The sequence below is a fragment of the Dipteris shenzhenensis genome, chromosome 16, assembly GCF_047967505.1.
Source record: "Dipteris shenzhenensis isolate YYH24624 ecotype China chromosome 16, Dip_SZ_1.0, whole genome shotgun sequence".
Taxonomy (NCBI): domain Eukaryota; kingdom Viridiplantae; phylum Streptophyta; class Polypodiopsida; order Gleicheniales; family Dipteridaceae; genus Dipteris; species Dipteris shenzhenensis.
In genome coordinates this window covers 36,365,439-36,382,095 of record NC_141611.1, presented here as the reverse complement: position 1 = coordinate 36,382,095, position 16,657 = coordinate 36,365,439, and the positions used below count along the sequence as shown (strand labels likewise).

Genomic DNA, 16,657 nt, shown 5'->3' with positions numbered 1-16,657 from the left:
AAGAAGTCGACCAGATTTTGGGAGCTGAAACAGTCCAAAATCAGCAACAAAACTACCAGGAATGAGGTCGTCCAGCCCAGATGGTCCTCCTAGAGAAATGCGAGCTGAAAATAGGCTGGAAACTGATGAAAAACAGCAAGGAAATGCGAGATCTAAAGTTATAACTTAGACCAAGTCTAGCCTACAATACCATACCATTGTATGTTCTATCACTGACCAACCATAAAACGCAGCAAGAGAGATGACAGAACGAATGGTGGTCATCTTGGCCACTGGAGCAAAAGTCTCCTCATAATCTATTCCATCCTCTTGTGCGTACCCCTTGGCAACCAAACGGGTGCCAACCACATTTTTCCCAATGGGCACATCAACCAAGTCCCATGTGGCATTCTTCTCAATGGATTTAATCTCACGTTCCATAGCTTTTTGCCATGCCGGGTTATGCTGAGCATCCTTGAAGCTCTGAGGCTCATTTTCAGCTTCCATCAATGAGGTCATCAAAGCAAAATTGACCTTTTTTTGATTGTGCTGGCCCAGGTTTTTCCCAAAGTAGGCTGATCCTTAGCATCTTGAATGGTTAACCTTGCCCAACGTGGAATAGATTTCTCTTCTGTACCACTCGGAGCTGCATCAACATCTTTAGTAGGCTCACGACGTTGATAATGCCTCCAAACATGAGGCGGTCTATTCTCATTAATTGGCTGCAAATCTGAAACATTTGAGGGAGAGCCATCCTCAACATGTGGCAAGCCATTTGAACTATGAGAATTAGAAGGGGAAGCATCAAGAGACTCCATCTCATCATCCTCAAATTGGATGATGTCCAAAGAGGTGTCATCGTATGGTGGCAAGTCTACACTAGCGGGCTGCATGCACTCATTACTGATACCTTCCTGGTAGCATGATTATAAAGCCTAAATCCCCTGCTTTCAGTGCTATACCCCACGAAAATGCATTTGACACTCTTGTCATCAAGCTTTGTCCGATGTGCATCTGGAACCAAAGCATATGCCACTAAGCCAAAAACTCTGAAATGACTAACCTTTGGCTTAAAGCCATACAAAGCCTCAAATGGAGTCACATTAACCAAAGCTTTGGTAGGGCATCTGTTTTGAATGTAAGTGGCTGTCACAACTGCTTCTCCCCAAAAAGCCTTTGAGACTCTCTTGAACTTCAGCATGCATCTTGTCATTTCCATTAGAGTATGATTCTTCCTCTCAGGGAGTGGATTCTCTTGTGGTGTGTAAGGGCATGTCAAGTGATGTTTTTTTTTTTTTCCCAAGAAAGAGACTTCTATTAAGTAAGAGAAAAAACCCACGAGAGCAAGCTCAAAGCGGAATCATCATGAAATCATGAGAATAAATAAAAACCCCCTAAAAGTGAGGTGGAAAACAACCAAGGCTGGGGCTGAAAGTGCCACCTCAACCCTGTAGTAGTCTCAGAGAAGAAAGGAGAATCCTTCCATTCCCTGAAGAAAGAAGCCCTCCTAGCTGAGGCTGCACGGGAGTCTCCCTGCATACCTGTCCATACGACCATCAAAGTATGTACGGTGTCTGTCCAGATACTAGCCAATGTGTGTGAGGGATGAACCTGAGTACCCTCCAAAGCCTCTGTGCATCTGGCTCTCCAGATATGCCAGGATGCTATGCTCGCTAGAATCTCTCAAGAAGTATCCACAGAGGCATGTACAACTGTAAAAGGAAGGTGTGGTACCACATCCAACGAACAGGACTCAATCCGCTGACGTAGAACCGAAATGGCCTGAGAGGAGTCAAATCTCTCATAGAATACTTGAGGCCCTGTAAGAGAAAGCCAAGCCATTGAGCCCCATGTCATAAAAAATGGGAAGTGGGCAAAGTGACTGAAAATCCTGGCTACCCCCATCCAAATCATCCTCACCTGTCTACAGTCCCATAAGCAATGCTGAATAGTCTCCGAAGCAGAGAGGCATCGAGGGCAAGTAGGGTCGGCTCCGAACCTGGACCTCCAAAGGTTCACTACAATCCCTCCATGGATAGAAAGCCAAAAGAAGATAGTGATCTTTCTATTCCTGTGGGATTTCCAGAGTCTCCTCCAGAAATACCTCTACAGATCCTCAGTGATATCAAATGTCTCCCAATGAGGAACTCTGGAAGGTCTCCAACCTCTACTACTGAGCTGATATCTCCTGGCATTACTGACCGTGTAATGAAAGAAGGGGATGCTCTTCTCTCGACGCCTTGTGTCAATCCACTCCCACTCTCCGGGGTCCTACTGCAAATACCTGATGGGAACTCCCCCAAAGAGCCAGAGCCTCCAAGACCCGGTGGAGAGTAGCCGGGGGTCTGGGTCTAGGAACCACTCTGAATCTGATCCCTGCACCAAAAGACCTACAACCCTGATAGGTTGAAAAGCAGACTCAAGCAAGATGTCCTCTGTGGACTTGAGCAATCTGCCACCATCCTGGACACTAAAAACCAAAGCATTCTCCTGTGCATCTCGAAAGGCCAAAACCTGAAGCGGAACACCGCCTCTCGTAAAAGTACTTGCCCAAGTGGAGGAAGTGAGTGGCATATCATCTGTGTCTACCCAAGCCTCTGGAAGGGCTGCCTCAATCTGCGCAAGATCCTCCCTGCACTCCCTCTGAGATGTCCTGTCAACCTTGATTTGGTCTCCTCTGGAAGCCTGCGGAAAGCTTTCCAAGACCCCATAGATGATGTAGGTCCCCTCTCCCACCTGGACCACTGCATGTAGAGTGAGGCACCCAGTGGTATGCCATGATCAGCTAAAATACTGTCATTCCACATGATGGGTTGCCTATCAATCTCTTCCCGAGAGGAAGGAGGAATCCTCCGAAGAGTGCTTCTGAAACTGGCCCAAGCTTTCAGAATGGCAACCATGAGAGGGGATGAAGGTGATCTGAGGCGTGCTGTGGTGAAGATCCACCTAACACTGCTCATCCAGTCTCCTCCTGAAGAAGGTGTGCACCTCTGTATGCTGCTAATCAGAAAGTCCTTCCACGGTTCCTGCCCTGGCATAAGTCCCCGCACCACCATCTTGCAAAGTAAAGCTCTGCACTGTAAATCTGGCTCAATAATATTGAGGCACCCTTCCTGTGTAGGGAGGACGAGGGTCTCCCAAGCCACCCTGGCTAAGGCATCTGATGTGCCATCAAGCCCACTCCAAAGAAAGTTTCTGATCGGTCTTCTGAGCTGAAGGATGCAATCCCTAGAACAGCACCGGCATGAACAAACAAACCAGGCTCTGGCCAAGAGGACCTGGTCGACCACCACAACTCTAGAGGCAAGATCTAGCTTGGCTAAGCTCCAAAAAAGAAGCTTCCTCCTGATGCTCTCCAAAACGGGAGCAAACTGCTACGTGGAAGAAATATCCAATCCGACCTGGCAGCCCAAATACCTGATAGGCTCACCCCTCTGAACCCAAGTGAATCCTATGTCAAGCCCCCAAACTGGAGTGTCCTCATCACTGATCCAAAAGCCATTGGATTTATGCCAATTTATCTGCACCCCTGCCGCCAAGCAAAATAAATCCAATGCTGTCCTGAAAGAAGTGAGCGTCTGTGGAGTGGCATCCAAGTAAACTGCTGTGTCATCTGCCAACTCACTGTCAAGTAGCTCCTCTTCCCTTCTGATGGGAAGTCTCAGCCCAAAGATGTTAGCTTGAGATCTAACATAGATACTCATAGCTTCGGCCACGAACAAAAGAAGGAAAGGAGCAAGGGGGCGTCCCTGACGGACTGATCTCGAAATCTGAAATCTCTCACCCCTTACCTCACCAATAAGTACCTGGCTGTGGGCTGATCTGTACAAAGAGGAAACACCTCTGATCCAAGCATCAGTAAATCCAAATCGTAGAAGGGTTCCCTCCAAAAAACCCCAATCTACTCTGTCATAAGCTTTCTCAAAATCCAAAAGTAGAATGGCTAGATTCTGGCCACTTTGCATGGCCCACTCTGAAGCTTCCCAGAAAGAGAAAATGTTATCAAAAATGCTTTTGCCATGCACAAATCCCGTGTGAGTGTCATGAATAAGATCAGGGAGAAGGGGCTGCAATCGGAGGCTGATAGCCTTGGCCAGAATCTTCTAACAAGTCCCCAGAAGTGTGAGAGGCCTCCACTGGGACACTAAATTTCTGCAGCCTCCTTTTGGGACAAGGTGGATGAGACCCTCTGTAAGCGACCCAGGCATCTCGCTAGAGTCCCAAATAGCCTACAGGGCTGAAGTAATATAGTCTCCTATCATATCCCAAAATAAAAAAGATGGGGTGAGGCCATCCGAACCTGGGCACTTGCCCTTGTGAAGGGCTGAAAGTGCAGTCCTGATCTCTGTGTTGGTGAAAGGTGCATCGAGTAGAACATGCATACACGGATTCACCAACACAGGGATGCTCTGCCAAATAGCCTGTCTAGCATCCTCTCTATCATGTGTCTCAGGATCAGCAGTAAGAAGGGTGGCATAGAAATCTGAAGCTATGTGTAAGACACATCATCAGGCTCTGCTGTCTGTAAAACCCCGTGTGAGTCAATAAGCTGGGATACACTCTCTCTACTATGTCTAGGGCCAAGAGTAGAGAGAAAGTGTTTATTGACACTACCACCCATCTGAATCCAGAAGGACTCCCGTGCATGAAAGGCATACTTTGCTCTCTGATCAAGCAATATCTGATGATGAGCCCTTGCTGCAGCAAGGCGCTCCTGAATCCAAGCATCTGAAGACCGTTTCTGCTCTTCCCTCTGCAAAGCTGCCAACTGCTGGCGAACACCAATCTCACGTCTGAGAATATCTCGTCTCCTGGTACAAGCAACTGAGCGGTAGAAGTTGCTAATACCAGAAAGGGCAGCAGCTACATGTGATGGATTTGGCTGCCCACCCTGGACATGAGAAACCCATATCTGTAGGGCTGCCTCTGATCCACCTCTATCTAGTGCCCAATCATCTACATAGAATCTGTCAATGCATGCATGAATAGGCATTTGCTGCCTCCTGTTTGACCAAGAGAACATGAGGGACTATGGCTGAATAAGAAAGGCATCATCCCACCAAGTATCTCTACCATAGAAGTGAAAAAGGAAGGCATCCCAAGCTGCTCTCTCCAAAGAGTGAAGTCCGCCTTCTCTACCCCCTTTTTTGTCTGACGGTAACTCGACCATGTTAAAGTCACCTCCAATCACCCATGAATCCACAATGGGGGCCCAGGAGAGCAAATTCTTCCACATAAGGACACGTTCCCCTCTAATGTTGGAGGCATATAGGTTAAGGAAACCAACCTTACGCCCTCCAATCAAAAGAATAATCCACTGAGCTCTAGAGGTAATAATGACTCCGTGTCCAACAACTAATGGGAGAACCGACTGCGAAACTGAAATAGAAGTGCCCCCCCTGGTGCCCAAGGCAGGCGACCAAAAAGTATGGCTAGAAAGCAACTTTCCTAACTTAGCACAATCTCTAGAATCCAGTTTGTGCTCTTGAATAAATAAGATATCAATGGAACCCCCAGTAACACCTGGATGAAGCTGATCCCGGATCAGCTGTCTACGGCGGCGATGTGGGACGTCACCTAGGCCCTGTATGTTCCAACTAATAATCCTCATCGACGGGAGGATGTAGAGTGGAACACCTTACCCAACCTCGTGGCGGAAACAAACCCCTCAAAAGGGGAAGACCTCCTGCTCGAGGAGGGAGGAATGGAACCAAGTGGCAGAAAATCAACAGGGGAAAGAACCCTGCCACCTGAAGAAGAAGCCCTGTCAACAGGAAACCCAATCATTGGCTCCCCAAAAGTAGCGAGTACAAACTCCTCCTGTCGGAAATCTGAACCATCTGCCAGGGCTGAAAAAGAGTTCCTTTGGAGCAAGCCAGACACCGGAGTGCGAAGGATCCCTTCTGAGGGAAGAGGATCAATAGTGTAAACCATCCCCTTCCCCCTATCCAAGGGAGGAAGTGAGGACTGCTCTCTATCCTGTGTCTGCCCAGCCGCAGAGACCTCTACTGCCTCAAGAAGAGCGTCTGGCACTGCTAAATCTAGGGAAGAAGCTGCAACCGGGTCGAAGCTTCAGTGTCTCAGACTGTGCGAGATGAGACTGGAGGGACAGCTCGAGGTGAAGCAGAGTCCATTAATGTACCCTCGTGAACTGAAGGAGGGATCTGCACACGTGCAGGAACCCACTAGAGAGCGTCGCGTGCCCCTGAGGTAGGTGGGGGTCGAGGAGCAGGTGATGGACCTGTACCACCCCCCTGTCGAGGCCGAGGAGCAGGTGCTGGAGCTGTACCACCACCATCCTGAGGAGGACAGCCGTGCGAAGGTCGAGGAGCAGGTGCTCGACCTGTACCACCCCTCTATCGAGGCCGAGGAGCAAGTGCTGGACCTTTACCACCCCCCTGTCCCCCCTGTCGAGGCCATGGGTGGTAGTTGTACCAGAGGGCTTCTTGGGCCTTTTCTTCTTCCTGGGGCAATCCCTGGCAAAGTGTCCAATGGTCCTGCATATCCTACACTGGTCCTGTCTGCCTGAAATCTCTACTCTCTGGCGAAAAAAGGAACCATCCGGGCACTCGATCATAACATGATCCATCTTGAGGTTAGGATCCTTACAGAGGACCCTAACTCTAGGTACCCCATCAGCCTTGGTTGCCTCTGCTGCAGTCAATGGTAACCTAGGGAGGGGTGGGATCTCAGCAACTGCGCCAAAATAACAGAAAGAAGTCGATGGTAAACCTAGAAAAGCCCGGGAAATCTGATGAAGAGAGAAAAGATTTCCTTATCTGCCTCCACTGGGTCGAAACCAATATGAAAGGCTTCAAAGAAGATCTTCCTGTGTCCCAGGTGTGTAAACTCAGCTTTGAGCACAGTGCTCGCAGCCTCTGTAGTGTCAAAAACAACCTGGAAAAAACCTCGTCCCAGAAGACGAACATCTAACAATCGTGAAGTGAGGTCTGGGGGGGAGAGCCGCAAGCATCCAGTCTCTGGCTTGGGATCTGGAGGGGTGAGACCCGAAGATGCGTGCTAGCAACGTGGTGGAGCATTCAATCTCTACATCCTTCTTGAGCTGCTGCAGCTCGTCTTTAGAAAAGGTAATAGTTTTCGCGGCCGGTGGAGGTGAAGTAGGATTGGCTGATGGAGTATCCATCGCCAATCGAGGTGAGGAGGCCGACTCTGACAATTTGGAGGCTCCTTCCGCTCCAAAAAATGTTGCGGGAGATAGGGGGTAGAAAACAGGGAAAGGAGGTGAGGAGGGAGTGGGGGAAGGGGCGGAGAGGGGAGGGGTAAAGGGGAGAGGCTGAGGGGGAGGGGGCAGGCTGAGAGGGAGGGAGGAGGCAGGCTAGGGAGAGGAGAGGGAGAGGAAGGAGAGGCAGGAAGGGGGCGGGCTGAGGGGTAGGGAGGGGGTGGGCTGAGAGGAGAGGGAGAGGAGAGGGAGAGGAGGGAGAGGAGAGGGAGAAAGGGGGATGGGGCAGGCTGAGAGGGAGAGGAGAGGGAGAGGAAGGAGAGGGAGGGGCAGGGAGGGGGCGGTGCAGGCTGAGAGGCAGAGGAGAGGGAGAGGAAGGGGCGGGCTGAGAGGCAGGGAGGGGGCGGAGGAGCAGGCTGAGAGGGGGAGGAGAGGGAGCGGGCTGAAGGGAAGGGGGAGGAGAGGGAGAGGAAGGGGCAGGCTGAGAGGCGCAGGGAGGGGGCGGAGAGGCAGGGAGGGGGCGGAGGAGCAGGCTGAGAGGGGGAGGAGAGGGAGCGGGCTGGAAGGGGGTGGGCTGAAGGGGAGGAGGAGAAGGGAGGGAGGGGCTGAGGGAGGGGGAGGGGCTGAGGGCAAGGGAGAGAGGGAGGGATAGGCTGAGGGAGAGGGTGTAGCAAGGGAGCGGGGAGGAGCAGCAGCTCTTCAATCCATCAGATTTTCGATGTCAAGTGATGTTTAATCCCATGTTGCTTCAAAAATCCTTGGAATGCATGTGACATGTACTCTCCCCCTCTTTTCGAGTTGAGTGTTTCAATTCTAGAATTGGTTTGGTTCTCAGCCATAGCTTTGAACTCCTGAAACCAATAGAACACCTCAGATTTTTCCTTCATGAGAAAAAGCCATGTGAACCTGGAGAAGTCATCTATAAAGGTCACAAAGTACCTTGCTTCTCTATGCATGGGAATAGTCATGGGGCCACATACATCACTGTGCACTATCTGCAACACTCTGGTTGCCTTGACCCAATTCTTACCTTGTTTACTGAATGGCAAGCGATGCAATTTGCCACGTGCACACCCCTCACACACTTCATTTGTTGGTTGCTGCAATTTTGGCATTCCCCGAGTCATATTATTGTTGTACAAGTAGGACAATGCTCTGTGATGGACATGTCCAAACTTCGCATGCCATAAATCAGCCTGGGAAATGTTTGCTACAGCCAATACCTTCTGATCATAAGGTTGAGCATCAAGCTTGTACAAGCCTCTGTCATATGTGCCTGTTCTTACAACGCCATACCCTTTCTTTGGATCCTTGATCCTTCATTGGTTATCCTAAAATTCGACCAACATATGTTGATCATGGGCAATGTTTAAAACTGAAATCAGATTTTGCCTCAAATATGAAACATACCAAACATCTCGGATATACTTAACTTTCCCATTATCAAGCTGAATGGGAATGTGCCCAACTCCGATGATGTCTTGAGAAGCATCATTGGCACATGTAACCTGTCTGCCATGAACAGGTGTGATGCTCTCAAACCACTCTTGGCGAGGAGTCATGTGCTTAGTAGCACCACTATCGATATAGCATGTATCACTTGCGCAACAAGGGAAGCATCCCCTGATTGATTTTCAGCATTCAAATCCCCCTTGGTATCCATCTTCTCATTAAATGCAGCAAACACAAAATCTCTATCACGTTGGGCAAGATGAGCTTCACCATGTGCATCTGAAGCACGAGTTTCAGTGGGGGCAACAAAATTACTGCTGGAGCTGTCTCTTTGCCTCTTCTTTTCATTGGCAATCCTTTTCTGACACTCTATGATGTAATGCCCTGGCTTCTTACAATAATTGCATTTGCCCTTTTTCTGATTTTTGCTTGAACTGCTTGCATTCCCCTCCTTGGGCTGTGTTTTATGGCTGTGTTTTGGCTCAAACTTTTTCTGAAATTTGCCCTTTCCACCCATGGCAAGCGCTTGCTCACCCTGATGAGAGGCTGCGGCAAAATTTAAGCATCTCTCCTCTTCCTGCAACAAAAGCCCAACTAACTCATCGAACGAGAGTGGGACTGCCCTGAGAACAATGGCCAATGAAGTGACGAATGTGCCATATGACGGTGCTAAGCTATTGAGAGTGATAGAGACGAGCTTCTTGTCTTGTATTTCCTCATCAATACTTGTGACATGATCACGTAGATCAGTGATCTTGGCAATATGATCAGTGATGGCCTGGCCTTCCTGCATCTCGAGATCCTTGAGCTGATTTGTTAAGGCAATGGCCCTTGCCTCATTGTTAACATGATACATGTTTGCCAATCTTTCCCATGCTGCCTTTGCATCCTTGCACAACTTGATAGTTGTCATAATGTGCCTCGTCACATTTGTGGCAATCAAAAACATTGCTTGGGCTCTATGGCAGCCAAACTTCTTCTGCTCCTCCGTTGATGCTATGGGACTAGCAGGAGGAGCTGTAGCAGTCTGCTGTCTGCCTGTAGTCTGACCCGAAGAAGCTGTGCTGGATGTAGATGAGCCTGCTGGCCTCACCTCATCGCCACTAACAATATCCCACAAGCCCTTACCAACCAAGATGTTCTTAAGCATGAATGACCACAAGGCATAGTTTGGTCCATCCAGCTGGTCACCCTCGGACAAATTGCCAAAACTATCTGAAAGAGTCGACATGATGCAAAATGTGATACCCAGAAGCTGCAAATGTACCTGCAAAAAGAACTGCAAGTCCCAAAAGTGCAACTGGCTGCAAATGTGCCTGCAAATCCCAAACTAATACTGGCTGCAAAATCAAAGTACGACTGGCTGCTCTGAAATGCCACTGACTGCAAAATGCAATTTCTACAAAAATGGCATCAACCAATCTCTGCACTCTGCTGCAATCTGAAGTGCAATCCCAAACTGAAAATGCACAACCCAAATATGAAAGAGTGCACCCACGAGTGCTCAAATGCATCCAATGGACCTCAAAAGCATCCACAACTATAAAGTAACTACAAATGCGCCCGACAATACAGAGTATCTGCAAATGCACCTGAGGGTGCAAGAGTATGGGCTGCAAAAACAGTCCCGAAGCGAAATACACAGCTCAAAACACTTACTGAAAGTGCATCTTGGCCCGAAACACTTGCAAAACAGTCCATTGGCTGTGTGGGCAAGCCGGAGATGACAAAGGAGCTGAAGTGAGCTGTTTGGAGCTAAATGAAGCTGTCGGGAGTACTTCTGAACACAACACGTGTAGAGAAGAGCCTGAAGAAGTATGGAGATACCTCGAGCTGCTGGAAAACACCCAGGAGAGGCTGGAGCTGAAAAGGGTCCAAATCTGAGCAAAAAATCGAAAAACAATCGAAAACTGCTCGAATCGCCTTCTAACAATTGTATGGACTCCTGGCACTGTCGCGCAACTGAGGACCCCAAAATACATCAATCGTGTAGTAATAAATAAAAATATGTCTTTGTGAAAGAGATGTCCTCCAAGTAGCTAATGCACATGTGTGCACATCCCTGCGAGTCGATGACGATGTCAATGAAGCGCTAGGCAAAAGTGCCCCAAAATATGCGTCGGTGAAGTCCATGGGTAGCTACATGCAGAAATTACATGATGACTCTCAAAATGTAGGAAGGAGAGTCAATCAATGCGAAGTACCTCAGGCACCAATCGCATAAGCAATGTTGAAGAAGTCACTTGTTGATGTAGAGTGGTCTACATCAAGCTCGATGCAATGCACTAATCAGAGAGATCACTGTAGTGGAGTGTATTGGAGTAGTCACATGAAGGAGTCATCGCGATGTAATGTCAAGAGCTCACAGCTGCGTGGGCAGTAGAGCTACATGGAGTAGAATGGCGGACAGAATATGGGCACCAACTTGTGGACAGTAGCTCCAAGAGAATGTCAGGCAGAAGGAGCAAATGGCAGGCTGTAGTAGAGGTCAACGATGAAGAGGATGGACAGCTCCACGTTGAGCTGGCTACGTCATGCTTGGGCTGTCAAATCATTGAGCTCCAGAACAAAATTTGCGCGCAGAAACAAATTTCGTCACTTCTTGGAAGGGTTGTAACTTTTCATAGAGAACTCGGATTGCAATGATGTAAAAACAAAATTTGTAGTACTCAAGATCCTCTACAACTTTTCTGAAGACACAAAGCTGTGATTCTGCTTCTAGATCCGGATAAAAGCGTCACATCGCCCGCAGCTCATAGAAAGATGTAGCTGAAGGAAGGAGATGAAAGGTGGCAGATCATGGCATGGAGAAGAGAGCTCAAGGAAGGAGAGAAGAGGGCAGCCTTCCAAGGAGGAGGAGGTAGAGTAGCTTCATTGGCTTCCCTCACCTCAACCTCTTGGAAGGGAAAGGGAAAGAGAGAGCAGGGCTAGGAACATGGCTCTGATACCACATGAAGAGATCTAGTAGCTAGCTAGGAACGTAATGGAAATGTGGAAAGCATAATGAAAAGAAAAATGGAAAGGAAAATGAAAGAACAAGTGCTAGGCAATGATAACCAAAATACTCACATGATATAAAGCTTGATGTTGACTGATATAATAGACAATAGACAAGTATAACACTATATAGTGTGACACTAGACTGTAGAAAGCCATAGTGTATATGGGATAACTCCCAATATGACACGTAGCATGTCTAGGACTCACTAGACTATAAAACACTCATTTTAGACTCACTTTGGCTTCATATTCCAACAGCATTATTGACAGGCTGTTGACCTCATCCTTGGATTATTTCTAGCTCTCTTACAGGACAACGCCTAGGATGATGTACTTCTCCCTTGAGCTTGCTTGCAGTTTCTTTCATCCTTACTAGAAGTCTTCTCTTTGCAAAAAAATGAAAATGAAAATAATAAAAAATACAAATTTTATTAACAGTTAAAATCCACATTAAAATGATATTTTAGCAAAAAACATGTGTGTGTTGATACTAATTGAAGTGAAGACCGAAAGCAAGCGAGCTTGAGCTGAGTTTGATTGAAAGAGAGTGCAAGGGTAAAGGCCTTGCATGACATCCACTAAAGTGCATTATGTATGTAATCTGAATGCAACCTTGTCCTCTTTGGGAGTTAGAGCAGCGAAGGATGAAGGATTAATGCCCAAAGGCCTATCTAGGTCTGGAAAGTCTGAGTTTGGTTGAAAGAGAGTGCAGGGGTAAAGGCCTTGCATGACATCCATTACAGTGCATTATGTATGTGATCTAAAGGCGAGCTTGTCCTCTTTGGGAGTTAGAGCTGCGAATAGTGAAGGACAATGCCCAAAGACCTATCTAGGTCTGGAAAGTCTTGGTGTGACATTGGACCAAAACCAGGGGAAGGATCATGTCATTGTTAAGGAGGAGTGGGGCATGGAAGAAGAGTTAGGAGAATGTGGTTCTCAAGTCCCAAGAAGAGATTAAGAAAGATTCTGACCATCTCACATACACAAGTAAGCTTCAAGGAAGAGTTGTCAATATCTTCCTTATAGATGAGGAGATATTAGAGTAGATTGAACAAGACATTTCGAAGAGAGACCCTAACAAGGAAAAGGCTTCTGTCCTCATAGTAGTGAAAAATTTGAGATGGAGGTGGAAGTACGTTTTGGACCGATTTGGTCTAAGGCTATCAAACAGGCAAGAGGGGGAGTTCACCTTCTTCGACGGGCCACCTACCAACTCGGAGAGATCGATGGTGGTGCATGTTTTGGGGCCCTTGCGCAATGGAAGCCTTTGTAAGCTAGATTTGTGCAATGAGCCATACAATGTATCCCAACACAGTAAGGAGCATATTTTGTTTCTATTTGTACAAAGACACCATTCTGACAACCTTGCAAGACTGAAGCACCATCACATGCAAAACAAACAAGTTTCTTGACCACCATCTCAGACTCTGTCACACCTCCGTACTCTTTTAAAGCTTGGATCAAAACTTGCACTAAGTTATTAGCATTGGATTCTGAATTAAGTTTGTGTACATGTAAAAAATATGGTTTTCTCTTATTGTTTTCTACCACGTACAAATGCATTCTCAACCACGATGTAGTATCCACAGCTTCATGAGTCAGGGCTAGTTCCCCCTATGATACAAATGGGTACATGATAAATAGTTGGCAGAACTCTTATGCACTAGGGTAATCGTTTTAGCTCTTCCTTGGACTCCAATGTTGTCTATTGAGGGCTTGCTTAGAACGTTGACCAGACTGTCTAGTATTTGCCAACCATCGTTATGTGGTTAGAAAGCTCATGAAAGGATTGCTGCCTCACTTGGCAGGTCATATTGGTGCAAAAGTTTACCAAATCATCTAAAGGAGCTAAGTGGACTTGGATTCTATGGAATTGCAAGAGTAACAAGCTAGAAAATGCCATTAAGATTCCATGGGGACTTGTGAAGAACCAAGACGTCCACTTTGGCCCCTTCCAAATACTTTTTATGTCTGCTAAGAGGAGGGCCAGTTCGCGTAAAGTTTCCCAGCTGCCAGCTGAAGACAAAAACAAACGTTATCCCAAGATGCCAAACTGTAGGAAGTTTCCTGGAACGTGGAGAAAAAGGACATGCAGATGGAAACAAAGGTCATCCAAACAATAACAAGAAGTGGGAAATCCATGTAGAGGTAAAGGAGACAGAGAAAAGATCGATGGTGGGCACAAAGGAAAACTGGCAGTCAGTCGGAAGAAAAGGTGTAGTGGAATCCAAAGGCACCCCTCCGTCCCAAAATAGTTTTTTAAGGACACATGTTCAAATGGCATGAGTGACAAGCAGTGGTGCAAGGAGGAGGGTTTGTCACAAACCCACCAATCTAAGTCAAGCTCCACATGCCTGCAGCAAAAGAGAATGTCCAAGCTGATGGGAACAATGTGTATAAAGAAGGTCCTAGAAAATCTCGAGAAACTGAAACAGCACATCAGGGAGGGAAGGAGAAGTTTAATAGGTCTGACACTCGTGGTAATAAAATAGCAAATAAAAGGGTTCAAAAAACCCCTGTACTAGAGGGGGAGAAAAATTGATCAGCTCTTCAACAATGTACAGTGTGTTATGGGAACATCCAGGGGTTGTTAGACAAGGTGAAGCAAAAAACCACTTCAAAGGTCATTCAAATCCATCACGTGCTTTGCAAAAGATCAAGATTACCAAAAATGATTTTGTATTGAGGGGTAGGAAAGAATGGTAGAATGCTTTGTGCATGGGGTCGCGAACGTTAATGCATAAGAAAAGCACTGTAAGATAGTGCACAAGATTGGGATCGAGTTGGGATCTGTGCAAGGAAGTATACCATGTGATAGACAGAAGTTATTGGATGCTAGTCAGTTGGTAACTTGAATATGGTGGAATGGAGAGGGCAAAGCAGCAGGCATCCAGCAGCAGGTCAGGCCCAAAACAGCAACAGTGGGCCTCAGCAGACTTTTATAGCTCAAATTCAGTCTGCTGTCCACAAGGTCTGTAAACTCTAGACCAGGTTGGGCAGACTGATCGAGTCTGTAAAAATGGCAGTTCTAGTCTATGAAAATGGCAGTTACAGACCCGATTGAGTCTGACAATTAAAGAAACCTTCAGGCTACAGAAGGATGCCAAATCCTCACTCTTCCAACACAAATCAATGCAGCAACTCCACCAGCACCTTCAGTATCCTTCAGCCTCCCCAAGCAGCCCATTCAACCTCCATAGCCTCCCATTCAACCTCCATAGCCTTTCCATATCGAGTGCTCAGGTGGGAGCAGTTCTCAGCCATCAGTCACAGCCAAGACCAGCCATGCTCGGCCAACGCTAGCCTCCTTAGTCGGTAGATCTAGAATCTCCATTGAGGAGCTAGATGTTATATATTCAGCCCCCTTCATTGAAGGATGCCTTCAGTTGTATTCAGTGTCTTAGTGATTCCCAAGGTCAACTGGAATAAGATACTAGTTGGTATAGTCGGTCTTCTGCTGTGTTCCAATTATATGTGTGAATGCATGGCAATAATCTCTCCTCGTCTCCCCTCTCAATCAGTATTAATGCTTCCACACCCCGTGGTTAGAAGAGGCTCCGTTAGTGAGAGAGTAAGGTAAACTTCATGTCCCTTTACATTGGTATCAGAACATCAATTATTTTCTTCCCTAATTTTGTGAGAAGCTACATATTTTGACGTCTGAAGGAGTATATATACCTGTATATTTATATAACCTGATGGCCCTTTAGTCTGCTGATCCCGGCAGTTAGGCCCATCGGGTAATCCTTGTGAGCAATTTGATCTAACATATATTTGCATATTCAAGAAAAGCCTTACTGTAACAGCAATATTTCAGGAATGTATTTCTGAAAAGTAAGACTAGTTGATGTTTTGTGAGTTTCATAGTGGGTAGAGGTATAAAACGTTCAAGAATCCATACTCAAAGGTTTAAGCTCTCCAATTTCAATAGAAACTTGCATGATTGCGTCTACGTTCTTGCTGCTTTGAAATGAATTGAGCACAAAAGCATCATAATCACAAGAACATATGGAAGAGCACATGATTGATTGATCGCATTTTCTTATCTTCCAGCCCTTTTACAAGGCAAAGCAAACTTGGATTATTCGATCAGTTCGGTGGCCTGAACACTTGCTTGGAACACTTTCCACTAAGGCTGGAGAAGAAGAACCCAGAGACTGACAAAGCTGTCAGGTACGCGTTTTCAAGCCTTGCTGAGGAGACGATTCATGAGTTCGTATTTAAAGAAATTGCACGATCACATACATAGTCCTGCTGGTAAAATCTAGAATCTCACCTCTCCCGAACCGTCTGCATCTACTTCCGCGAGCAGCTTTTCCACCTCAGACTTTTTCACCCGCATGCCTAAAACGTTGAAAGCTGTGACCAACTCTTCCGCATCGATGGCCCCTGCGAAACGAAAAAAGGAATCGCAAGAAGACCAGCATTGTTTATTTACCAGCCTCCACATTGATGGCTTGACTCGGGCTTTCACTGATGAACTAGTCAAAGGTATGAGATCGCCTACCAGAGCCATCCGCGTCAATCAGATCAAAACACTCCTTTAGCTCTTGCTTCTGCTTCTTGGTCAACTCAGGCCTCACAACTTTACCGTGAGCGCGTAGCCAGGCGTCGACTCCGACCTTTTGCAGCATGGGCTGTTGGATGCAAAGACCGATGGTTATCAACGACGTCCCTCCGTCGTGTCCGTCCGTCTAAACACGTTCATAAAGGCTCCAATGAAGCATTGGAAAAATTTGAAATGCAGCAAGATGAGAGAAGGTACCAAAGAGATGGTTGCGCCGCCATCGAGGGAAGACGATTCCGTGGCTGCCATGGAGAGGAGGGAAAGCCGAGAGGGCGGCTGAAGGAAGATGCATGCAGAGGAAAGGAAATATACGTGAAGGATGTGGAGATTTGCAACAATATGGGAAGATGAAGGGAAGACTGCGATTTACGTAGATCGGAAGGTGGCGGCCTGCATATAGATGAAGATTGCAGAGGTTGTTAGACTAGAATTTTCATTCACATTCTTTGAATAATTGTCTTTGCATTTCAACTAACTCA

At 47.0% G+C, this 16,657-nt stretch overlaps 1 protein-coding gene across 1 annotated transcript in view; it reads right to left on the bottom strand.

Moving 5' to 3' along the window:
- LOC147892904 (uncharacterized) overlaps positions 1-16,427 on the bottom strand; it is a 344,347-nt gene extending 327,920 nt beyond the window's left edge. Inside the window, exons 1-3 of the mRNA XM_087386813.1 lie at positions 16,377-16,427; positions 16,119-16,248; positions 15,888-16,000 (exon numbers count right to left, since the gene is read on the bottom strand). Coding sequence (XP_087242939.1) covers positions 15,888-16,000; positions 16,119-16,248; positions 16,377-16,427 — 294 coding nt within the window. The remainder of the gene's footprint in view (positions 1-15,887; positions 16,001-16,118; positions 16,249-16,376) is intronic.
- Positions 16,428-16,657: the final 230 nt, after the last annotated feature.